The sequence below is a fragment of the Athene noctua genome, chromosome 2 (genome assembly GCF_965140245.1).
Source record: "Athene noctua chromosome 2, bAthNoc1.hap1.1, whole genome shotgun sequence".
Classification (NCBI taxonomy): Eukaryota; Metazoa; Chordata; class Aves; order Strigiformes; family Strigidae; genus Athene; species Athene noctua.
Genome location: NC_134038.1, coordinates 21,308,119 through 21,334,980, shown reverse-complemented (window position 1 = coordinate 21,334,980; position 26,862 = coordinate 21,308,119). Strand labels below are relative to the sequence as shown.

At 39.4% G+C, this 26,862-nt stretch overlaps 1 protein-coding gene across 11 annotated transcripts in view; it reads left to right on the top strand.

Annotated features, from left to right (window-relative positions):
* The window catches only part of OXR1 (oxidation resistance 1), a 291,991-nt gene that overhangs the window by 196,433 nt on the left and 68,696 nt on the right, over positions 1–26,862 (top strand). For 7 of the 11 annotated variants that reach the window (XM_074898538.1, XM_074898537.1, XM_074898543.1 and 4 more), the window contains one exon: positions 24,809–24,891. In XM_074898538.1, coding sequence (XP_074754639.1) covers positions 24,809–24,891 — 83 coding nt within the window. Of the gene's footprint in view, positions 1–4,398; positions 4,486–12,262; positions 12,492–15,780; positions 15,799–24,808; positions 24,892–26,862 lie in introns of those variants that run through there. The other 4 variants (XM_074898544.1, XM_074898542.1, XM_074898541.1 and 1 more) reach the window with 4 other exon arrangements.

Here is a 26,862-nt window from a genome sequence, read left to right as displayed (position 1 = left end):
AGAGGTAAGCTAAAATACAGCATTCTACCCATTGATACAGCTGGTAGTTGAACCAAACCAATAGAAAGTAAACCATAGTTCCTAGGCAATTTCTCTAAGTGCTGAGCAATCAAAACAACTGAGTATTGGAAGCTTAAGGCACAAGCGATCATAGCTGTTTGGCATACTCATCAGATTTCTCTCCGTTTGGGCAGGGAACACAAATTTTAGGGAAGAAATTGTGGTCATGTCTCTGTTCTTGGCCAAAGAAAGCCAAGTAACAGCTCCTAGTGCTTTGTGCTGTGCACCAACAGTAAGAGTATCTGCCCCCTGACTATGTTTTAAAATTATTTTAGCTCAGTCTTGTACATTTTACAAGTGGAAATATTGTAGCTTATTAGAGGGCTGACTGACACAGTTCTAAGACTTTAGCTTGCAAATCTTGGGTATTGCTGCTGCTATCTTTTGATAAAGTGTCATAATCTGTTTGGTGAATCATACATAAGTAGACCATTATACTTAATGATAGACTGTTTCCGGGTTCATTTTTTCAAAAGATGAAATATTTATACAGCATTACAGGCTTTTCTCAGTAACAGTCTCTTCTGTAGGCCCCTTAATCTCTCAATTCTAACAGTTCTTCCATCCCTGACAATAATGTTGCATGACAGTAAAATATTATTTTGTATTACAAAAAATGTAAAATATTATCTCTCTTCCTAAAAGCCCCGAATTCTGAAGATTCACTTTAAGTTTTGAAAACCAAAGAATCACATCTGCACGTGGAGGAACAGTGCTGTGAAACTCCTGTGCCAACTATTTGTATTACAGAGTGTGAAGCAGCATCTGCAGAGTCAGGGTGTGGGCAGGCTCCTCTTCCTGCCTGCCAGCAGCTTGGCAGTGCAGCTGTGCCAGCATGGAGGGATATTTGTTGTGCTAAGTCTAAAGCTACTGTAGGATACATTCTCTGCCCTTTCAGAGTCACAGTTTGCTTCTCAGGCCAGTCTACAGCCACTATAATATACCCAGAATGTTTGGCAAGATCCGGTGGTTGTCTTTCAGTTCTTTCTTTTTTCCACATTTGTTTTCCTTTGTAGAGCACATCTTCAGTGTCCTTAATGCTTAGACATTTGAGAAGTTCCTGACAGTCCATTCGGACTCTTTTCCATACAAGTTCCTGACTTAGCTACTCCATACACGTCACATTTACGACTCCTCTTTAAATGAAGTCATCAATGTGGGCAGTTGGTGAGATTTCCAATTTTCTGGATAAGGCAACTGAGATGGAGAAGCCACACCAACTTCTGTTCACTTCAGGAGATTAAAACAGGGAGAAAAATGAAGGCAAAGTAAGAGCTTTTCTTCCTTTGTGCTTCAAGATCTGTGGCAACTGAGGTGTCTTGTCTCTCTGAGCCCCCAGATCTGTTGTGTCTGAGCTTCCCCAGTCTGTAGACATCACCTCCTTCACACTACAAATGACTCAAGGAAAGAACTTGTGGAGGACTTCTGGTTCCTGAGCAAGGGGACTGGGACAGTGTCGTGGCATCTCCTAACATCAGAATGGCAGGGCAGGATGAGGTAAAGCTAGTATTTTGCTCACTTCCAGATTAGTGTCCTGTTTCCCACAGTGGCCAGCAGCAGGTGGTAATTAGGGAAAGAATACAGAAGAGGACAAGTATGGAAAGATGCTTTGCTGGTATTTCCTCTGAGCTTTAGGCAGTCTGTGGCACACGGACTTCCAGAAACCAGTTGTAGCTGCATTCATGTGCTTAATGGGTCTTGATGGACTTTCTATGAATTTTTCTAATTACTTTCTGAACCATTAATAGTTTTGGCATACACAACATCCTGTGGTAATGAATTCTGTGGTTCAGTTATGTTGTGTAACAAAACGTTTCCTTTTCTTTAAGTCTTAGTAATTTCATTAGGTGCCCCTAGTTCTCTTATCATGAGAAACAGTTTTTCTCTGATTTATTTTCTACTTATATACATCATATTTTTTTCTCTGCTTTCCTAGAGAGAAACAGCTTAACACCTTTGTTGCTCTTCTCAGTACGTTTTCTGGGTACATTGCATCTTTTTTTGAGACAGGGTGACCAGCAGTGTAATCTATATTCATGAGAAGAATTTAAAGAGCAGTGTAACTATATTTTTCTAATAATTCTTATTTATTTTGCTTTCCAGATGTCTGTTGACTGACATTTTTTTGTATCTCTTTAATGGATGATAATAGCTCATTTAAAACTCATCATTATGTGTATGTATAAACATAGTTATGAACTTGGAGGAAAACTTGTCTTTACTCTGCATTTATCAACAGTGAATTTCTCCTACCACTCTGTTTATGATCTATATTATGATTTTTTTTTTAACCTTTTTCAGTAGATTTGACGTTCCAACATAATTTTGTATCATTAGCAAACTCCATCACCTTGTTCTCTCCTCTTAGCCTAATAATCCAGTAAGTTGAAAACCATGGATCTCTGTTGGGATGCACTGATAGTCTTTCTTCTTCTGTTGTGAAATCTGACCTCTTGCTTACTGTACTTTAAAGGATCTAAATGATGAGCCCTTTCATCCTACAATAGCTTATTTTCCTTGGTGAGGGACTTTGTAAAAGGCTTTCTGAAAATACAAGTACACTGATAACGACTGATTTTTCTTATCTACTTGCTTATTGATACCTTCAAAGAAAACCTATAGATTTACAAACCAAGACTTAAAAATTTTGTTGATACATTGCTATTTTACTTATCCAGATGTCTTCTAATTCTGTTATTACAATTCAACTTCTTCATGAAGTCTTGAGTAACACCAGAGGTTCTTCACTACCACAGAGTCCATCAAAGCTTTCTGTGCAAAAAAAGGAAAACTTATAGGGATCTAAAAGAAGTCTATAATATTAAAGGGTTTTTTTTTCAGAATTGCTTTCAGGCTCCTAATAAAGATGATATTTAATTACAGCAATTAAGAATCTGTCAGCACTACTGAACTTCAAAATTAACAGCTGCAATTTTGGTGCTTGAAGAGACAGATGAGAAACACCACAACAGCATATTTAATACTCTATATTTAAGAAGAACTGAGTCTTTATAATCAACCAGTATTATGGTGGGTTACTAATAAAAATTAAACGCATTTTATGCAGAGTGACACTTACTTATATGGCCCTGGTTTCCTCCAACACTATCAACATCTCGGCACTCAACACCACCACCTTATTTCTGCATCAGGGCATCATGCACCCAGCCCAGCTGATTGGCTGGACTAATCATTCAGACTTCTGGAACAAAAATAAGACAGTTGCACTACACTACAGTTAGGGTACTGTGCTACATAAAGCACACCTTTCTTCAGTAACCTTGAGCTATGAGCCATACCCAGCAGACACCCAACATCAGATTAGCAGGAACTTGAGAGGCAAGTTCTATCATTATTCCTTTCATATTTAATAAGAAAAGAGATCAAGGCCAGACAATAGTTTTTTATCCCTTCTATTCTCAGCATTACTTTCCATTCACTGAGGTTTGTTGACCATACTAAAGTTCATGGCTAAACCAGTACACTCTGTATTTTCCAACCTGAAACTAGTATAATTCATTAACATTAGGACCTATAGTTGAGAGAAATAAGGTTTTGCAAAACACAGTAACCTGTTTCCTTGATGAGAAGCATGTCACTAGTGCTTCACACTTAACTACTGTCAGCCAAATCACTTACAATTTTGAGTCTTGATCCAGAGGCACTGGAGTTAAAAACCTTGACAGATAACCATTAATTACCTATCAAAACAGTTGTGTTTCTTTGGGATTATGTATACAATATTTCATCCTCAGATGAACTACCAGGAAGACAGTGAGATACACCATTAGGCATTCTAAATGAAGCCTAAAGAAGAGCCCATCTAAACAAATAGATTGAAATTAATCAGAGGCAAATAAGATCTGTAAAGCTGTGTGGATAGGTTCTCAATGGTGCATACAGCATTGCAGCTAAACACAGCTGAATGCAAGAGAGGCAACATACTGCAAATCATTTCTGAGAAAAAACTGTGACAGTAATCAAAGACAAGATACTAAAATGAGAGAGAGAGGCGAGAGTTAAGCCGATAAATCTTAGGAAGAAAACGAATGTGTATATGATACAGTTCCTTAATTAGAGACAATACAATAATGGACAGCCTTCAAATGATTTAGCTAGCCAGAAGAAATGTATTTGATTTTTGAGGATAAATTGTAGTAATTATCCCCAAAAGGACAGAGTGAGTAACCATCCACAGGTTTTCTACATGATCTTATGGGAGCAAATGAATCAGGCATATGCTTGTGATGTGGTGCCAGTGGGGGAGGGAAGGAGAGAGAGACCAGATGTTCCTTAAGAAGCAAGATTTAACAAGAAAGGAAAAGCAGAACTTCCTCTTAATAAGATCAACATACTCCTTCTTGGTTTTCATTCAAAAGAAAATTTCAGGAATGTCCTGCACAGATTTAGATGTCTTGGGAAAAGGTATGTACAAAAGGCTTTCATACACTTAATTTACTTGAGGAAAATAATCATAAAAACAGGTAGCAAAGAATGGAGCAGAATTCACTCTTTTTTTTTTTACTAATCATTAATTCTATAACATGCTGCCTAAACAGGACTAAATAAAATAGGAAATCAGTAATTCTTATTACAAAAATAAATATGCAGCCAGAAGGATCAACAGTCACCATTAGCCTTATTCTGGCTCCCAATAAATTCTCATTATATTTTTGACCCATTTATCTAAAAAATATAGCTGTACTTCAGATTGCATTCTTACTTAGAACTGGCATTATGTGGCTGCTCATCAGCTGTCCTTAAGTCTGCTTTTTCCGGGTGTCTGAGAAGAATCATTTTGTTCAGATCCATTAAAAGGATCCCTGTATCTTAGATATCTAAATGTCTAAAGGTTGCAACTAAAACTCATAACCTGTAACTAAAAACCATGATGTTTTCTGAGTTTGAAACTGATCTGGTGCCAACTGAATATAATGGGAGCATGTGACAAGCAGTCGATTATGTCTTCAAACAGATGGAACCTGTTCATTACATAGAGTCACTTCAGTGATTATTAATGTGAGCTTTTCCCCCCAAGACAGGACTATGGCTTTCTAAAGAATGTGGATCTTGCTATAAATATGAGGAATACAGCTGGTTATGAGGTGGCAAGATACTGATCAGAAAGCAGACATTTTTATGTTAATGATCTGAATCAATGCTTTGATTTGAAATCTCAGTTGTGTTATGATTGCATAGTCTTCACAAATGGTGTACAACAGAACTGAACTTTAACAACTCTGTGCTATCAGAGGGACATTCTATTTTATTATAAACCAATCTGGCAATGTGAAAAGGTATGTTGTATATTGGAATCTGGTTCTGTTGTTTCTGAGCAAGTATTAGCAACCTCCTTACTTCCGTAAGGATTCAGTATATTAACATCATGATAAGCATTTAGTGAGTGTTAGGGAAAGAACAGTTACAGTTATACTGCAAAAAGGAAAAATAAAAGATTAAGTCAGGATTGTTTGCCTAAGATTCAAATACCTGATGAATAATCAATTTTCTGCTCACCTTCTGTAAGCAATTATTTATCATTTGACTAATTTATGCTCGGTGAAGATGGGATTAGCTAGTAAATACTACAGTCATCAATTATACTGTGTTTTCCACATTCAGTTTCAAAACACATGATGAAAGAACAAAATGTCAATGAGAATGATGACATGAAGATAGAGGGACATCTGTGTCTATGAAAATTAACTTTGTTCAGCTAGTGTTATACATAGTGAGCATTCTGAAACTGCACAGGTGTCTGTATATGCATGCACATGCATACATACACCTCAGGGTCTAAATTAATTTTCATAAAATTCCCTGAACAGAACAGAATGTTCTGTTTATAATAAGCCACTACTGACCAAATAAGTATGAACTGAAGACCTGGAGGTCATTTCATGTTTATTTGATAAGGTTGTCTATATATAGAACTGTGTAGCTGCAGCTGAACTAAAGTTCTGCCATAAACATGGAAAAGTCCCAGTATGATATGCATTTGTTCTCAAGGCCATATTTGAAAACTTCCATGTTGATATCTTGGATATTCTAACAAATGTTGACAGGGTACATTATTGTAGAATGGGCCATTCTGATATCTAAGCATAAATATTGTCTTTTGGGAAAATAAGAAAAATACAGATTTAGATTTAGAATATAGATTTTTGTAATGCTAATTCTGTCACTCCTTTTTGAAAAAACCTTCTAGCATAAATGAGAGTTGGACAGTGACTATGTGATATAATTTTTCAGAGAAGATGGGTAACTGAAGGCAACAAAGATTGTTTTTACCTGCATCTCTGAAAATTCAGACAGTATGCAGCTGAAATTTGGTGCTTCCAAAAGTGTCAAAAAACTGTGGCATGCTTTTGCAACCTGGTCAAATCATTTTGCAGGATGAGGTTAAGTGTACTTTATGGAGTAAAATACACTCACTTTACATTCACTTCTATTGAGTTTCAGATGCTTAGTATGCATTTTTGTAAAACTATGCTATGTATGCCAGTACAGGACATTTGTGAATCAATTAACATTTTTCTTCTGTTTCAGTAACATCCTAGATTTTATTGTACTTTTTATTTGCATGATGTTTCTATCTTTACTATCTAATTTAAATTATAGTATGAAGATTTTTGAAATCTGGCTAGAAAGAAAAAATTGCTTTCTCCTCAAAGGTGAAAAGGACTTTTTGGGCTGTCCTAAATATAAATAGCCTGACTTGGATTAGGTTAAATACCAACCTAACAAACAGAAATGTACCATTTATGTAACTACAACCTACATCAGAACAGACAAAGCACAAACAGGTCAGATGTTGCAGCGGCATCTACCAGGAATGATTTGTTCTCTTGAAACTTTTTAGATTTGATAAGACAAAAACTAAACACAGTGGATGGTATGGTACTTAAATATTATGAAATTAAATCTAATGAGCAGTGCTTAGGACTGCATGTTTTGATGCCTAAATGCATTATAGGGAGAGGCTGAGGTGCCCAAGGTCCAAATGTTCTCAGTGTGGAGAAGCCTAGTTGTGGTACCTTCATTTTATACAGCTTCTGCAAAAGGAGATGAAAGATTTATTGAGCCAGATTTTAAATACTAATAAAGTAGGAGTTTGTTTCAGTTTTCTACTGAGAAAGCAACTCCCCTAAAAGAGATGCTGTAATGGCCTCCTGTCTTTTTCAGTGTTATCTCAAGAATAATCAGATGCAAAACATAACATACTTGGAAGTATCCCAGTCCAGAACCCTTTCCACATTCCCTTGTTGCCCGTGTTTATTCTGTCTTGCTCCTTCAATGTGACATTTTCTGCTGAACAGTGAACAACAACAATGGTCAAGGTGGAGACTGTTCCCCATTTCATTCTAGGGAGCTGGTTAGTAAAAACAGAATTATATCCCTACCTGCTGAAGTCTGAAATTCCAGTTTACCATTTCTGAGGCTAGTATGCAGATGATAGCTTCCTTCTTGCCAAGTGTCTAATCTGAAAAGAGGATGTGGTATTGTGAAACCTGTATGGACAGACACACCTAACCCACAGTTCTCTGTAAAGAATCTGTTTTAAACATACCAGTATATTTAGTGTCACCTACTGGTTATCACTTTTTAACTTCTCCCAAATTTATAGTGACACTGAACTGCCCTTTGGAACTACTTGGACCTTCTTAATCACAAAAATAGATTTTTGTAACCATTTTTACTTCTAGAATGGTGTACTTCCATACTTCATCATTCAAATTAGTGGGGTCATAGGGAAATGTGTATGAGAAGGTGGGAGTTCTTCATGCCTCAGTTCTAGTACCTGCTCCAGGGACTGTATGTGCATTCTGCTTTTTATTTAATTTTTACCAAAACAGCATTGGAAACAGACTGCAGTCTGGTTTTCTGTGCCTTAAGAGTTTAGCTTTTTCACTAAGAAAAAAACCAAACAAACAAAAAAACAATTCCTGAATTATTTTACATTACAATTAACAGAGAAGTTAGGCTTTTATGCATGTTCTAATTGAAATCCCTATTTTAGCCACTTATTGTAGGTTTTGCAACCATGTAAATGCTAGGGTCTTGACCAGACAGGGCGATTTAGAATACTTAACAAAGGCATACAGCATCCTCATAGCATCACATGAGAGTCAGTGCCTCCAGAGTAAGTAAGGAAGCTTAAATGAGGCATTTAGTTCAAACTGTCAAAATTACATACTTGCGTATAGCTTGCTTATATACAAATAAATACTGACTCACTGATATCAAGATGTTCACTGCGGAAATCATGTACAAACCTAATTTCTCACAAAATAAAAGAGGGATTTTGTGTTAGTGCCTGGTGTACTTCTGCCTGCAGCTTGATAGCGCTAGAAATTTGGCAAGATGAATTGCAAGAGGCCCATATCCTGTACACCAGACGTATGAACTGGCCAAGACCTAAGGAAGCTAAGGAAGCTTGCGTAGCATCTGCTGGCATTTTGCCTGAATTAGCTGCTGCAATTTGCACTTATTTTCACAAGCGTCAAATCTGTCTCAAAAAAAATGACAGGTTACTACCACTTGCTTGTTTTTTATCTTTTTTTCTCCTATGCGATACTTTTATATATAATTCCATGTTCAGACCTTGGAAATATTCTTTCCTCATGGTGTTCTTTTCTATTTGGCCAAAACTGATCCCTGTTCTCTCTTCCCTACGCCACCAGTTCTTTTAGGATGCAGCTCAAACAGCTCTGCCTGCTCTGGTTTGTGACTTTGGGATCTAGCTACAAGACCAGGTTGTGCCTTTATTTACAGCAACAGATTAGCATAATGTAGTTATTAAGTGTTGCATCATAAATGCAGACATACTGTGTCAGACGTTTCTGTAGCTACTGAAGGTGTTTTTGTGTGTAATACCAATATGAAGGCATCTCCACTTGTGCCACAGTTTCGCCATCACTTTGAGCTAACATACAGGCACTGAAGACAAAGAGGCTGGCCTGCAACTTCCTCCCTCCCTTTCCTCTTTTCCAGCCACTTCTACTCCTCTGTTGCTTTGCAATTTGTGCTTCCACAGGTGTTTACACACAACTCAACCAGATCTAGAGATCTAACTGGGGATAATATTAACCCCATTAAAAAAATTAGTTAGTTTTGACTACACTAAAAGATACTTTTAAATTGATATACTTTACTGCACAGTTCATTCACCTGCCAGGTGAATGCTCGTGCTCCCACTGGTAATAGGAACAGGCCCAAGCAATCAAGAGCAGGTAGGACCAGCTTCTTCTTTTGGAGGGCCAGTTTTAAGTGACTGAGTTACAAAGATATGCTTTCTGCACTGATACCACAGGCCAGAAAATAAACTCAGGAAGAGATCCTTGTTGTGTTGCACATTCAAAGATCAAATACAAACCTATTAGCCCCCCTCAACAAAACCCTGGCTGATTTTAGAAACTGAGGACATAAAGGCAGTACAATCAAGTTTCTGTAAAGGTGTTCAAGATCAATATAAGTGTAAAAAATTATTATAAATATTTGGTTTAGTTTTATGGCAAAAGGGACACAGATTGCTTATGTCTGTAGTGTTTACATTGCTTCTACCAATTAAAAAGTTGAGGAATGCTGCAAAGCTTTTCAGATGGAAATGTGGGCTATAATCTTAAATCCCAGTATATTAGACTTTATAAACAACACAGGATTAAGCCTGGTCAGTTTTCAGACCAGACTTCTTTGTCAAAAATCTTGCTATCATAGGTGTGGCACAAATAAGTAGAAACAGCATCTTAGAGCTCATAATAGTACTACTGGATGTTTGTGTTGAGGATGCCTACTGAAGTAGTAGAGCTCACTATATTCTTCACAATGTAAAAATAATGTAATAATAATATTAATCGTATTACCTTAATCCCTTGAAATTTTATCAGTAGTCAATGAGTGTCACATCTTAAAGAGTACTGTTAACTTTTATGACCACAGGTACCTACATCTTGTTTTTATAGTTGAGACAGTTCAATTGAAGAATTTGTTCTTCCTAAGTGAAAACATTGCTAAATGGATGCTTCTGAGTATGGGCAACGATTTTCAATACTATGAAAATTGCATTGAGGTATAGGTGGTCATTATATACTTCAGTTAGACTGTTTGTGAACAGAACAGATGAAAGCAGCTAAAATGTAACAGAGTCATAGTTATCAAAACATTTACCTTGAATACTTTATCAAAATGTTTGGTGAATCTAAATCTGTAGCCTCTATCACTGCAATATAATGATAAAGTCTGCATAATATGTCCTTGTAAGATTAAAAAAAAAGAACTGTTTCAAACCATAGAGGAAATACATGGAATCAATACAATAACAGAGGTGTGTATGTGGCTAGAATACTGGTGGCCAGCTCAAGTTTCAAAAGTGCAGAGCACCAATAGTTGGTAAGCTCATGCCTGATGCAAAGATGAAGGTAAATTTTGCCTGAAAAAGAATCAACAGGGCAAAAGACCAACCATAACTTCTCCACAGCAGAAACACTGTAATGAAATGAAAACTAATTACAGTGTTTAAGGCAAGACAGATCTGGTAGGCAGAATAGTTTATATACTAAGTGGTACTTACACCATGCAGTGACTCTGCAGTTCCTGATTTATTCATTAGTCCTGGAACAGACAGATTACACATCCATTTCTACTGGCAGGTTTTGGGGGGAGGGAGGGAAAGCTAATTCTGCTGAAAATTTCTTGTTCTGTTTCAGTGAAAAGGTTTTATTTGAAAGAAGTCTTTAAGATCATTATCTCCTGCGCTGGAACTGATTTAAGTAGTAGGAAGGTTGATTTGAGTGTACTGTTTACATCAAGTAACTCTCAGAAATCAGCACTCCAAAATGCTGACGTTAAACTCTGATTTAATTGAGCAGCTGCTACAAGTGAATAGGAGTTGAGATAGCTCAGCACTTTGTTCCTCTGTTCCGCATGTACACAATAGATTTGGCACAACAAGGGCATTTTTTGTCAAACAATGCTTTCATTTGCAGCTAGATGCGGCATATAATTGTATCATACTCTGATTAGAATATAAGCACATTATTTTAACAGTTCTGCATTCTTAAGGCCTATGGCACAGGTAGTAATATAATGATATGGCTGTTCTTCCAGCCTCAGTACATGCGGAATGCACATTGTAAGGTGGGTCTTAATCGTGAGATTCAATGCCTTATATATTTCTTTCTCTGTTAAAATGTTGGATCACATTCTAACTGGTTTTATTTCTTCAAACCTTGAACGTTCCAACAATTGTGAGGACAAAGAATGTGAAGGTACAAATGAACACGACAAATCAAAGATCTGTATACCTAGTAAGTTCTGCTGGAAGACTGAAGTGACGTGGTGAGTTCAAAGGCTGAGTCAGGTGTCAACGTTGGCAGACACTCAAAGGAGGACAGTGGGACATGGCCGGCTAGCACAGCAAGGACAGTGGCGTCCCAGATGGCAGCGAAGTCTGAGAGCATGAGGGAGCAAAAGCAGAACAGCAAAACCACACGGTGTCACAGCTGGTCTTGTTTTGCAGTTACATTAGTAAAACATCTTAATATCCACGTCTGTGAGAAGATTTACAAGTTTGTTTTTAAAAGTTTAAAACTTTGATTCTTGATTTTCATGCTTCTTAGTAAAGGGAAGGTGAGACATGAAAGCTCAAAGTTAACAGCTTCACAGCACGTCATGGTAAAGCAGTGAGCTTTTGCAAAACATAACTAAACCCACAGACCGCGGGTAAGTTCATACAGAGGTACAGGTGGCCGTGGGCCTGCCTGACACTAAGAGGAAGCGACGTCCCAAGGGTCCGGGCCAGGCAGGCGGTGAGGAGCGCCAGGCGCCCACCGCTGCTCTTGGTGGCCGCCACGACGCCGCCGCGGCAGCGGAGGGGCCATCTCCGTGCAGCAGAGCGAGGTCTGGGAGGCCGCCTCCCCTCTCCGCGCTCCTGTGGGAAACCAAGGCGCCTCTCAAGGATGCCGGGCGGCGAGGCCGCGGCAGTGGAGCGACCCGCTGCGGGGACGCTGCCCCTCCGCTGGAGGGCGGCCGCGGCCCGGGGGCCTGCCCCGGGCACGGCGGCTGCGGCGCTCAGGGCCCACTCCCCGCGCGGGCCCCGGGTCGCGCCCCTCCGCGCCCAGCGCCGGCGGCGGCGCCGCGGCCCCTTTAAGTGGAGGCGGGGCCGAGCCCCAAAGTTTGTACAAGTTGTGGAGCTGGGCCGGCGGCCGCGCCGAGCTGCGTGTCCGGCCCGGCCATGGCCCCCCCCGGTGCCTAGGGGCCCCCGCTCCGTCCCGCCGCCATGGACTACCTCACCGCCTTCACCGGCAAGGGCGGCCGCCTCCTGCGCGGCACCGCCAGCCGCCTCTGGGGGGCCGTGCCCGGCGGCCTCCGCCAGGTCCGCTTCCAGGACGGCCGGAGCCGCGGGGCGCCGGGCCCCGCCGAGCCAGCGCCAGGTACCAGCGGGGAAGGGGCCGGGGGGTTCGGGGAGCGGCGGGGACAGCGCTCGGTCAGGGGCCTCCCTGGGCGCCGGGGTGAGTTTCTCGCCCCCTTTGAGCCTCTCGGAGGGGAGCGAGCTCCGGGAGAAGCGAGGGCGTGCGGAGCAGGACGGGAGAGGGTCCCTTGCCCAGCGGGGAGCGGCCCGCCGGCCCCGCCGTGCCCCTGGCTCGCAGCCTTGCCGAGCCGTGGCGGGGAGGCTTGGAGCGGGCTGCGCTGCCCCGCTCCCGGGTCGTGCCGGAGCGGCTCAGAGCGTTACCGGAGGGATGGGACGACAGTGGGGACGGCGGAGGGGGGGGCGTGGGAGGGCCGGCACAGGGGCACGGCCTGGCCCGCCGGCCCTGAGCGGAGGCTGCGCCCCGAAGGGACTGCACCAGGGGACGGGTCTGATAACAATGAAACCGACTTTGCTCCTGCTGCACCTCTTCCTGATTTCAGTGACACTACTACTACAGTTAATTTTTATTACACACACACACATGCACACACTCACGCAGGCTTTCCCGGTACTTCTGTTGACGAAGGTGAGGGAAAGCGGCTGGAGCACAAGCCCCTTGGTTTGAGATCTCCTTTGTGTACAAGGTGGTTTCTGCCTTTCATGTGCTCCTGAAATATAGGCAGCAGTACTTAAGAAGTAGTTTTGGTGGTGGTATGGGCAGGAGTACGTCTGCCTTCTGTGGTCAGACAGGTCAGTCAGGAGACAGTAGGTGACTCTTTGTCCTGGGCCTGGGAGTAAGAGCGCTGCTTTTGTCATGCCCTTTCTTGATAATGTTTTTGGGCTGTAAGTATAGATATCCTAACTTACTCATCTGAAGTGAGCACTCAATTGTCAAGAAGTACCACAAGAACTGGAGGGGTCGACAGCGTACATGGCCTGGGCGTGCAGAAGACGACTGGGCAATAAGGGTTCTGGGGAGGTCATGCTATTGGTTGGAGATTAAAAACAAACCATGACATAAATAGTAAAAGTAGCATTGTCTAAGGACTGCTTGGAAGGAAAAATACATACGAAGTTAGGTTTCTGAAAATGCTTTATAAAAATCTGTAGAGCAGTATACAATGAATAGTAAACTTTTTTTTTTTCCTGTTTCAAGAAACTGTGCAAAGTGGATGATCATGTGCTTGTCATGGTTTGTAGGCAAGATTGGAGTCAGGTCTCTACTGAAAGTTAATACTCAAAACCATTAAAATTTTCTGTTACTTTACGTTATTTTAGAAGAGTTAAATAGTTGGTTTTTATCAAGAGAAACAAGATCTGCTACTTACTATAGTAGGCAAGGCAATAGGAATGCCCATGTGGTCTGTCAGATGTAGAAGATGGTTCCTTGTGTGCCTTCGATCACACTGCTTACACAGAAAGGATACTGGGTAAGCAGCTATACTTACAGTGCCGGTCTTTTTTCATTCTGTCTGGTGTGTGTGTGTGTGTCCTAAGACATACAGGGAGAAAGAGACAGTAACTTGGTTTTAAGCAGTGAAATTAAGTACCTTGAATAATGCCTCTACAAACTGTTAAAGGCTTGGTGGCAAAGAGCAAAATGGCACTAAAACTCTGCAGCATCTTCTGGTCTTTTAACCAGTTGCAAGGCTATACATTCCACTGTTAGTCTAAAGCATCTCCTGTGATACATGTGATTTCTTTGAGTGAAAAGCTCTCTATGACTATTTTCCCCCTCTTGCTCCGGGACAAAGAATTGATTTAGACTGCATTATAATGTTTTGATTTTTTCCTAGCTTTGAGCAGGAAATGTATGTCCTCAGATACTTTCATAAAGCAATACTTAAAATTTGTGTTAATGAAAAGTGACTGCAGTTCTGGGAGGCAGGGTGAGTTTCTGAATATATAGCATTTGATGTGCCTTTTTGACAGAGCCATACTTTAGTTTTTTCCTCACCTAGGCAAATTGTGCTGTGCGAGGCAATTGGATCTTGGCCCTCCCATGCTGTCTTCTCCTTCATGGGGTTTCTGTCTGTTAGGGGCAGGAACAAATTCTTGTGACTATAGAATTCTTCTGGCAAGCACTTTGCTGGCTTTCACAAACCACTTGTGCCCTGGTAATGTGCGCTGTGGAAGCTGTAACAATACTTCAGTTGAAATCCAACCTCTTTCAGTTAGAGATGGGTCCCCAGACATTAACTTAAACCTTAATGGCAAATTCTAACTACTCCAAGTGTTCAGTCTCTGTATGTGGTGTTGTGGATCCAGGCCTACCTATTACTCTAGCTTTTTTTTTTTTTTTTCCCACTTAGGACTTTCAGAAGAATCTTTTCAGTGTTCATTTCCTTTACATGGTTCAAGTTGTGACTATACATTACTTCTTAAAAGAATAGTTCTTCATAAAAATTTAAAACCTCTTTTCCACATTTCTGAAAAAAACCACAACCTTTTATATTCCTAATTATTTTAAATTTTAATTCTACAGTAAAGTGTCTCAATTTTATTCATGGAATATTAGTAAGACTACACTTATTGTTTTCTTGATTGTCTTTCTAAACAGTTGAACAGCTGCTCTGTAAGGTTTCTAAGTTCAGGGAGGTGTCTGTTCAAATGCTCTCCCTTAAATCACTGTTCTGGGCCTGTACTTCTTTGGGTACATGCAGAACAGTTCATAATATTTCTTAGTAGAGAGACAGGAGACACTGGGAGTATGAGTAGTGCCATAGGAGGCTGTAAACCTGTTTAACCAGTTTGCATTGTTTGTATCGGCAGCCAAGTCAGTGAAATAACTTCAGAAAGGTGTTCTGTCTTTTAATGGTTGTGGTGGTGAATAAAAATACAAGGAGAACCAGAAATTCTAGAAAAAGCATCTGGCTTTAGTAAAGGTGCTACCAATAATTTCAGAGTGTAAAATTCCTTTTTTTTTTTTTTTAAAAAAAAGGCCTTGTGGGCTTTGAAGTGTAACTTCTAAAGATAATCTATTGATAATTTCTAGAAAGAGCCAGTATGTATATATTCAAGACCTGGATTTACCTAGAAACATTATCTAGAACAGAATGTAGCTTTCTTGTTTACTGGAATATATTGTAGGTGTTAGCTTGTTGAAGTTGCATGCATTGTTATTTGCTTTAAGATGCAACTCAAGGCTTTAGGGAATGTGTGATTAAGGATTATCTCTATTGCAGAATTGACTTGAATGTTCAGTTTAATTTGAGTCTCATCTATACATACCTCTTACTTAAATGAGCCAACAGCAAGTCGTATAGTTTAGTGTGCTGTTTGCTTTGTCTGCTGTGTAATGGGGAGTGCAGCCAGCAATGAGGGACATGGTTTGGCTTTTTTTCTGTGGCACTGGTGAGGCTGTACTTGGAGTGTGCTCTTTGGTTTGGTGCACCACTGTTAAAGAAGGTTGCTGAGAAACTGTAGAGGGTCCAGCCAGTATGTTTAGGGGCATAGGACATAGTGAGGAGGGATTGAGGGAGCTGGGCTTTAGTCTTGCAAAGAGGAGACCAAGGTGGCCTAGAGGCAATCTAATTGTGACCTACTTCTACCTAAAGGGGACACCTCTTGGTAGTAAGAGATGATAAAAGAAGGGGCAGCAGCCACAAGTTTTAGCCTGAGAGGTTGAAATTGAATGACAGAAAAAACTTCACAAGGAACAGGGACAGGTTATAGTTTTAAGCTGACCTAATTTAATGTTGACAATATTCCTGCTTCAAACTGGAATCTGAAGTAGATGTACACAAGAGATTTCTTCCAGGTAGCACTTTGATTCTGTGAGGATATGCTTGCATACCTGGAGTCTCATGCTTTCTTTCCTCATAGACATTTTCACCTCACTTCTCTCTGCCATCAGTTCATGGGGGGAGAACATACCCTGCACAGGCAGTCTCTATTTCCTGCATTATGTCTCATTAAGTACATAAGTTGAAGAAAAGCAGTCATTCAGAACTCCTTGTTCAGAGATTTCTTTTAACTAGTCTGTCAAGCAAATTGTTCTAGCAGCCTTCTATTAAAAGATTTTTTTGTTGTTTTTCTCTCTCAGGCTCAACTTGATTGTTTCATATGGCCTGTGGGTTTGTTTTTTTTTTTTTTTCCTCATCAGCTTTAAAGTCTTGATTGGTAAGATAACCATACACAGTATATCCGGTAAGCCATGTACAGCCCTTTGTACGATGGTGAAGGTAGTGTCAGTGCATTAGAAAGATAAATGTGCAGGGCTGAGTTATAGTACATTTGTCAAATCCTGTAAAGGTATCTTCCTTTCTAAAAATCTGTCTCAGAATAAAGTAGACATAAGAGTAAGGTAGATTATTTCCTCACTTCATCGTTATTCAGTACTTCACTTCTAAGAAATTATTTTGAACGGATGTATGATAAAGTATGAGAGAGGCTTCAAACTGGGGAGACAGAATTCTGCAAGTTCTGTCGTACACGCTGTTCTGGATGAAGCACATGTGAAATGTACCAGCACCCTTTACAAAGTAGACACTAATGCTTCGCTTTCATATCTGAAAATACTTCAGTTGGTACAGGCATAAGAAGCAAATGTGATCTTGGAATGTATCAGGCTGGTGACTCAGTCATCTTGTGATACGTTAATGTATGCACAATCTCTTCTTCCGATTTATGAGCTACTAGTATATAGAAATTCTTGCCTATTCCCCTAGTGTATGCGATGTTAAATGATCTTTCACTTCATGTTGTGCTTTGCACTACTGCATCTTGCCCTGCTTTTTTTTTTTCTTCAAGCTTTGGGGCTACAGAACTCATTGTCTGTCCTTTTGCCCAGCCTTTGCAGTTGATTGTGCTTGTGATTTTGTTTGCTGATGAGCAATTGAACTGTTTTTTTTTAAACTGGTTCAATGGGGAACTCTAATACGCTCTTCCATTCTGATACTTTGTTTCACTCTCGTGTAATGATTTTTTTTTTTTGACATAGTTTACAATTCTTAGTCTGTTTTTTACTGTTCAGTAAGATTCTGATGTATTGGATGTTTTACCAAAGTTCAGTTTGTCTGTTTCAGTCATCTGCTAGATTAGTTTTATAATCTAAGTACAGTTTATTCTAGTAATCTGGTATCTTTTGACTGTATTGCATTTTTATCTTATTTTTTCTGGTTAATTCCTAACATTAAAACAGCTTTGAAGCTGATGTTTTATGGAGAACCTGCATGCTCATGGCTGCCTTTTGACTTACTATGTGTGTGAATAATACCTTTCTGTTCATTGGTAAGCAACACACCTTTCTATGCTATGTGTGAGTTTCCCTCTAGCTTGGTTTGGTGGTGGCCTCATGCATCTGCATTGCCTGACAGAAAAAATGTGGGAGGAATCATAGTTACAGATAACTCAAATTGCGAGCAAGACTGTTTAGTCCTGCTTGAAGCAGGGAACACTATGACTTCAAGATAAGTTTCACAGTGCTTTATCCAGCTGGGCACTGAAAATGTCCAAGGATGAAAACTGCACAACTGCTCTGGACAGATTTTTACCTTTTATCCAGTCAGAAGCTCTCTTGTTTGTCCATTATGTCTGTTGTCTTTTCCTCTCCCACTATACATCACAGATGAGCCTGGCTCTGTCATCTTGACACCTGTGGGGAAGTTATCTAGAAGGTACAGAAAGGCTGCTGTTAAGAGTCCTTCAAAACCATCTCTTCTTCAGGCTGGAGACTCTCTGTTGTAAGCCTCTTCTCACAGCCCCTGACTACCTTGGTGACCCTTCACTGAAATAGTTTATCTATGTCTTTCTTGCATTGAAAAGGACTGGGGGGTGCAGGACAGGGACACTAGAGCCAGTGTTCTGAAAGCAGTCTGAGTGCCAAATTAAGAATAGTTGCCTCTCTCTGGTGCGCTCTCTGCTGGCTGTGCTCATGTTAATACAGCTGAGGATGCTGTTGGCCCTCCTTGTTGCCAGGGCATGTGTTCAGCTTGCTGCCTACCAAGACCCCCAGGGTTTTTTTCAGCAGAGTTGCTCCATGGCCAGGCAGTGTCAGCCTGTGCAACACAAGGGGCTCTTCCTTCCCATGCACAGAACTGTTGTCCTGTTTAATTTCGTAAAGTTCCTGTCAGCTTATTCCTCCAGCCTCTCCAGGTCCCTCTGAATGGCAACCCTGTCCTCAAGTATGTTGACTGGTCCCCCCAAGTTGGTGTGATCTTCAAACCTAATGCAATAAACTTGTACAGAAAGGTGTTTACCGAAGAATGGGGTATACCTTCCCGTGCACAATAGATCTGTTTGCATGTTAGCAGAGTAGTTGTAGTGCACAAGCATGCTTCATCATTAGGACAAGCTGACTGACTTTGAGCTCGTAGAGAAACTAGGTACCATTGGCTTAAGTGTGATAAGGCAAAGTGTAAATCCTTAAAAGGTAACGATATTGCTGCTTGATGGTCAAACTGTTTATGTGGTATTGTGTAGGCTTGAGGATGTACAACTAAATGGGCTTAAATATCTGAAAGAAGTAGATAGTAATTATTCATTGGAAAAGCTGACTTCCTTTTCTGTTTCAGTAGAGCAGCCATAATTTTTACATGTTTTCATTAGTACATATGTTTGGTCTGCAGAGAGGTTGTACAGTAGGTGGAAATTGCAGTTAGGTAGTCTCTAATGTATTAAACTGTATATGTACATATTAGAGATGGAACAGGGAAGGAAGCTTACTGTCGTTAACACATACTGTAGCATAATCTGAAAATTTGGTGAAGCATTTCTGTTTTCCCTGAATGCAAAATCTTGTTTTAGAAGACCATGTGATACACATGCCAGGAATGTCATTCATGGAGCTGGCTTTGTCTCCTAGCTATTTGGAGAAGTGGCTTGCCTTAGATTTGTTTCTATTGAATTGTTTTTCATCATGAAATCACGTATTTAATTATTTCTGCCTACATGCTATGCAGCTGCCTGGAGTTCAGAAAAGAGGGTCATATGTTAGGGGGATCCCAAAATGAACTTGAGTCGGTGCTGAATCTATGTTGCAGGAAAAAGCTATTTTGATGTGTTTGAAGTGCTGATGCAGCCTCAGCAAGGTCTTGGATGCATCTAGTGTGGGGTTTTGCTGGAGAAAAATGAACAAAAGTGTGATGTGGAAAGCAGTGATAAGGATGAAGAGTTTTGAGAGCATGACTTAGACTGAATCACGGAGTAAGTAGCAGTTCCTTAATAAGAGGAGACTAGAGGGTACATTGTTTATGACACCGCCTTGGTCTGAAAACCTACCATTTTGGCTAGAAAACTGAGGGCTACTAGCATCTTGTAGGCTACTATTAGGGCCTCTTTGTTTCTGGTTCTCAAGACATTGGAAGATAACTGAAAATAATACTGCAATAATTAGCATAAGCATGTCTAACTGCAGGAGAGGGAGAAGGGGGAATGAGGCAGTTGCTCTACTGACATGTAGCCCTTGTGGTTAGGGGACCCCAAGTCACCAAGCCTTATGGAATGTAAAAGATTTCCTGCTTTAATCTTTTTTTGTTTCTTTATGAATAGATTATAAAGATCTAATTGTTATAGAGCAGAACTAATCTAATAAAGATGCAATATCTATGCTTCCTCTGTTTTATCAATTAGAAAGTTATTTCCTGTGCTGCGAAATAACAATGTATTTGAGAATATTTCAAAGACTACTTTTCTTTCCTACTTTCTTGTGATACAGTTTTTACTCCATATGTGCTGCATGATTTTTTAAGATCTTGTGAAAAATTGTGTCCTAGACAAGCATTTAACAAGGTTGCCGCCTCTGCCTTTTTCTTAAACACATGTAAATCTAATGCATAACTTGCAGTTCTCGTTTGGGGGAGGAAGGGAAATAAATCACCTTTTTCTCATCATCTTCACCATAATAAGCTTAACTGTAAACAATTTGCTTTAATTGTGGACTTCTCCAGCTTACTTGCTTTATCTCAGAGGATACTTGTTTGTTTTATCAATCTATTCCTCTGGAAAAAGTTATTTTTGTAATTTCTGTTAACATTTAAATGAATGGAAGATCAGCAGCTGAGAAAGATTGCAAGTTATTTGAAATTTAAGCTTATCGTGCAGAAAAATAGTAGGTTAAAGGAAAATCTAATGCATTTTACTCTCTGCAGAGCTTGAAGATACTCCTGAGCAGTTCTTTGCATTGTTACTTCACAGTACAAAACTTGCATTCTCTTTACCAGCTCCTATTGCTAGAAGTCCAAAGAATGTGCTAGAAGCATCAACAAACAGAAGATTGAAGGTCTACAATTAAAGCTCAGGTGGCATACTAAGAAATAAGAAATGTCACTCTTGTCATGTCAGTTGGAACTAGCAGTGCAACAGGAATATTTTTCAGTGAAGCAAAATTCAGTGGCATGGGCCATAGAGATGCAGTTAGTAGACCACCCCCAACCCCCCCCCACCCCCTTAAGTGTTGGAATTTAACTTCAGTTGTCTTCAAATTTCAGCTGAATAATGCCACTGCCTATTATGTATTTTAAGGTCAAAGCTCCCATATTGAAAACTGTGTGTTCCTAAAACACTGAAAACATAATGTTCCTAAACCCCCTTTTCTTATCTCGTATAAATATGTTGGAATGGTAATTCCTTCTCTCTGCTTATGTTGATGATCATATGTAACCATTCTCACACTTTAGTCATTTAATCTTAGATTTCTGTATGTATGCATTCAGACTGAATATTGGTCTGGTATCATGTTGAACACTGTCTTCTGCATCTGTCTAGTTCTAGTCTTTTAAATCCTAGACAGCTGAAATATTTTCTTGTCACATGTGGATCTGATGTGTACTTTTTTCACTTCAGTGTTTCAAGCTGTTTTGGAGGCCCAGTCCCATGAAATGGTAGTTCAGAATTAAAGCATCAACTCCTGATGTTACAATAGGTCTGGTCTTGTTTCTGTCTAAAACAGCATGGCTAGACATCTGATAACCTAGCACCACAGATCCCCTTGTTAAACAAGTTCACGTTGACTGTTGAGGTTGTGAACAGTGTAGTTGGTGGTGTCAGGTTTTTCTTATACATGTGCTCTGGGAACATCAGCCTTCTGTAGTCTCACTGGTTTACTGCTGGTGGATGAGGTAATGATTGTGTGTAACCTAACAAGATGAGCTCATGTGCAACAGTTATCAGGGAAATAAATAAAATGAAAGGATAAGACCAGTGCTCATTGATGCTGAGGTCTTCTCAGACTACTGCATCCTGTGCTGACAGTTGTTTCCACTTTGCATGCTTCCTAGAATACCAGAGGCACAAGGATGGCTCAAAGATGCACTTATCTTTCCTCTCAAAAATAAATACCCTGATCATTCAGTGAGAGATAGTTGGAGGCTTTGCAGTGTGTCATCAGGGAGGTTGAATTCATGTCTCTGTTACTCTGACCTATTTTCACAATTGAAATACCTCCTAGTTTTGTTTCTGAGACATTTGGTGAAATGTATGGGTTCTGTGTGAAGAGACAGCTCAAGCACTCGGGCTGTGGGTGGAGGTGTGGTGTGTGACAGCTGTGCCCAGGGCTTGGCCAGCTGGGTGGTCAGTGCATGTGTGGCTCAGCGCTGCCTCCCTCCTCCTCTTCTTGCCTTGGGAGACTTAGGTCACAGCAGGGTTTGAAACACTTGAATCCTGCATCCATATAGTGCTATCACAGAGGGAAGGAATGAAAGTGGGCACTGATGGGAAGGGTAGGAATTACTGTCAGGTATGGGAGGGGATGACATTAAAAAAAAAAAAGCATGTAAAACCTGCAGATTATTCCTGGGGAATTTGTGATAGGTGTTCTGCTGGCATCTGCTTCTCTCCAAGGTGTCTTCAGCAGAGACCTTCGTTCCTCACCCCTTTCTTCTGGTTGCTCTTACTTTCCTGAAGTCATCAGGGTTCTCTGAAGAGTAAAGCAACAGGACCTTCTGCCCTGAAGAACACACAACTTTTTTTGTTGATTTCTGGCATAAGGAACAGAAATGGTTATTTGTGCAAGACTTTATTCTACTGTTCAATTACTGGAAAGGAAGAAAACTTACCTTGACCTCTTAAGTGCAAACCTTTAGACACACGTGAACCACTAAAAATAAAAAGGAAACTTAAATTTGTGTTATGAAAACCAAACAACACTGGGCTATATACAAATGAAGTGTGTATATACCTTTGTAGTATGGAGCTTCTTTCTGCCTAGCTAACGGGGAGGAGAGCAGGGGAAGAAGGTTCTTGTTCTATGGTAGGGGTGCTTCATGTATAGATTAAGGCATGTATGGGATCCTGGATGGGATCAGTCTGTCTTCAGCTGCATCCTTTGACTTTTGCTTAGGCTTATTTGAACCAGACTGCTGGGAAAATGGTTAGGCTACTGACAAAGCTTTGATATGGGCTGAAAAATGTGGAACAGCTACAGGCAAGCAGCTGTTCCAGTTTGTCAGTAACTTGCTGAGGAGTTACCTGTTGTGTTGCAAGGTCAGGTAGAAACTTTGACAAATATTTGACCTGGTAGAGGGAATGTTGCTGGCTGTTAAGTCTGCATATAAACTTCAAGTGTATTTTATTCATTACTGAATTGGCTTAACTTCTCATAGAGACACTTGTGTAGTGACTTTAAAAATTATTACTATAATCAGAAATAAAGGTTTCTTTTAGGTAACTTTTAAAAAGCTGCAATTAGTAAATAAGGGAAGAAATACCTTTTAATGGATTGAATGAAGACAGCAGGATGCAGAATTACAGTGTCTAGATTTTCAGATTTATGTACAGTTTTTTAAAGTAGGTTTAAAGTCTTGACTGTCATTCATAGCTGTAAAAACTTACATAATTAATACCATCTACAGATCAATTTTTATCTTGTAGGTGTGGGAACATTCTCCCTCAGATTTTTTCAATATGTAAGAAAAGTAGAATTAGTCCAGTGTTTATTTCCTTATTATGTAAAGAATACCCCAGGGAGAGTACTTATGTTGAATCTGCTAGAAATCACTTTTAGTTGTTGTCTTCTGCAGCTTGCCTTATATAGCAAATGTAAGATATTTACTGAGGTTTTTGGGTTTGGTTTTTTTGTATTTTGTTTCTTTTGGGGGTTTTTTGGCACTGCAGAACTTCTGTTAAATTTGTATTGCCTTTTTTTTTTTTCTATCTTGATAGTTTCTACTGTCCTTGTAAAAGTTTAGGAGGGGGCATATGAATTTCATGCAACTGTTTGTCTAGTCTCTTTTCCAGTGTTGCGGTCAGGTTAATAATTTTTAAAAAATGCACAGAAATTGCTGTCAATTTATAACAAGTTTTCTTAGAACCTCAGGTGAGGCTTAAATAGACATACAGTATGTTTTCTATTCTCAATCTAGCGATGCTGAAATATTTTAAAAGAATGTATTTTGTAACATTTGTGTCTTCTATTCAGTTTGGTTTGAAATACTTGACTAAATATATTCAGTTATGGTAACAGAAATTTGAATGTATCAGAATGGGGGTATAACTAATCCCATTGTAGCCTGAAAACATATCTCATTCACGTAAGTATTTTGTGCTCCTTAATAGCAGATATTTACTATTGAAGGTGGAGGACTTGTGACAGAGACATAACTTCTTAAGAAATTAATCTCAAAGTGTATGTGTGTGTAAATGGATATGTTAAACCACTTTTCTAGAGATGTAGAATTAAATGCTTTGTGTTGAATTGTGTAAGTACACTGTTTCATTATGTTTATCATAACTATTGAGCCAATTAGTATAAAAATAAAATGTATTTTGGCTACAAACTTGTCAAATTGGTCTGAGATGGGGGTCTTCAAAATAAAATGCCCCAATAAAGAGAACAGTTCTTAACTTGTGTTATTTATTTAGAATCTTTATTATTTATGTACAAGTTGTGTCTGTTTGCTACAGACAGGATAATTGTGCAGTTAAACAGTAATGTTCTTTGTTTTATAAAAAAACTTTAAATACTCTGTACTTATCAAGCAGTGACAGAAAATCCCAGCTGATTAGACTGAACATACAGGAGCTCTAGATCATCTCCCCTTTAGATGAAAGCAGACTGGGTACAATACAAAACCAATTAAATACAGTAGTACCAGAAATGTCGCTTGCCTGATGGGGTCCATCTCCTCCTTAGTCTCCATTCATTAATAGCTTCCTGGATAGCAGCAATTACTTATGCAGTTAGCTGGTTCCCAGTTATCAGTGGTTTATATTGGTCAAATTCTTAAAGCATTGCAGAGGAATGAAGTCCCTATTCTAGCAGCTGGTTGTTTGTTGGAGTCACCGGGAGCAAGCTGTAACTGGTGAATTAGATGTCTGCCCACAGGGCTGTAGTCAGCAGCCTGTGACAGTACTGAGAGAGGAAAATGAATTTAACGCGCACGTTGCCTCAATTTTTTTCAGACACTGGCCAGAAGAAGACCCCAGACAAGAAAGATGGGCGACGAATGTCTTTTCAAAAGCCTAAAGGGACTATTGAATATTCTGTAAGTTACTGTTTTATTGTTAGAATGTCATTGCATAGCAAGTGCAGACTTAAAGTTTCATTACAAAATATAAGCAAAATAATGTGCATTACCTTTAATCTTAGAATTCTGTGTATCTGATGGCTTATTTTGACAGGAATTAAATCAGGAATTAGCTAGTAGTACTTGCTTTTTAATCAATTTTTTTAAGTTACTTTTTTTCCTTAAAAAACCCCCAAACTAATCAATCTGACTGGCTTCCTTTTAGATAACGAAGAAATGGTAAATAAGATTAATTATAAAATCCTATGCAAGTTCCCTGCTTTCAGCATTATTAATAAACCATTGAAATCAGGAGAAATATCAGAATGAAGTTGGGGAGGGGGGGGAAGCTATATCTTGATACTGACCTTCTGGCATTCTCCTAATAATTTTCATAGATCTCTATACCTTGTACTGTATGGATCTGTTTCCGCAGCAGTGTCTGAAAATGGAGCCTTTCTCTGCCTGTTCTGTTCTTGAAATGACCCTCAAACTGTGCTGCAGTCAGCTTTTCACATTTGTGGTTACTAAGGGAAACTGAAGTGAGAAATATCTGTCTTGTGTTACATACTGGAAATATAATTAAGCCTATAAATAATGTTTATAGGGTTAACATTAAAATAGGGAAAGTCTGTCACAGTTATCTTCGAATGCTTTTGGAGGTAGACATGATGAAAGATGAGAACTTCTTTATAAAAAGTCTTTACTTGACCTCTTGATGTTCTCTTATTCCAAGAATAAGAGATACTGGGAAGACTTAACTCTTAATGTTACGTTAAGCCAAGCTGTGATACGGCTTAACTACTGAGAAGGCTGTGATAGTCATCTGGAGAGAGACAGAGGATGTGTGGATTGGAGTGAGAAGCAGTTTATTAATGTGGCTTATATTGGGAATTGGAATATAATTCTAGCCTATACTAAAGCCTTCCTTGAAGTTGAAAATCAAAAAATAAATTTTTGCTGCTTAAGTTCTATCAGCTGAAGAATGATGAAGTAAATATGACTGTTATTTTTATTACATTACCTCTACTTTGTCTAAAACAATTGGGAAAAATGCTCAGGTATAAATTCTGTAAAACTGAGATTCCACTGCAGACAGTAAATCCCTTGTCTCTTGCCACCACGTGCATGCATTTACCTTGGTATATAAGATTTCAGGCAAAGCTAAAGCACCAAGCTTTCCTTTTTTTAAATTGGTATGTGTCAAGTTGTCATGTACTTATGCAGGTTTTTGTGTTCCAGTAGGTGGGGCTTTATTTGCAAAAATAACTTTCTTAATACATACTGAAGTATGCGTCACTTCCTTGTGAGTCAAAAGACGATTCACAAGAATCAAAGACTTTTTGTTTTTAAACTTAGTCCAGTCTCTAAAGGAGCCTGTTGCATTTATGGAATGTGCATTTCAGCTTCACAAATGCTATATTCTGTCTGGTCTTGCTGTATATTTCACTTGTGAAGTGCTTGAGTAACATCAAGTTTTCAGAGTTTTTGGTTCTGTGTTGTGTGTATATGTTTTAATAAAATACACAGATTTAACCTTTAGGAACCAAAGTTCACTATATGTATGAGAGGTCTGGTAACTATTGTGATGATTTGCTACTATTGTTATTTATGACTTTATTTTATGTGGAGAGATTAAATTATAGCTGGTTTCTGCTTTCATTCTACAACCTCTCAAAGCAACAGCACACACATTTATATGTCTGCATGTGTTGCCACTTTGAGAAGTTGTAGAATGACTAAGGCAGAAACCAGCCTTCCTGCCCCCTGAGTCTTGTGAAGTTAGTGGGTTTTTTGCTTTGTGGGTTTGTTTGTTGTTGTTGTGTTGTTTGTTTTTTTTTTTAATAATAACTTAATGTGTTAGTTTTTCAGAAGTTTGGAATCTCACTGATGCAAACTATAGGCTTTTAAGGTGAAAGACACTTCCTACCAGAATTTTTTTTAAAAAGG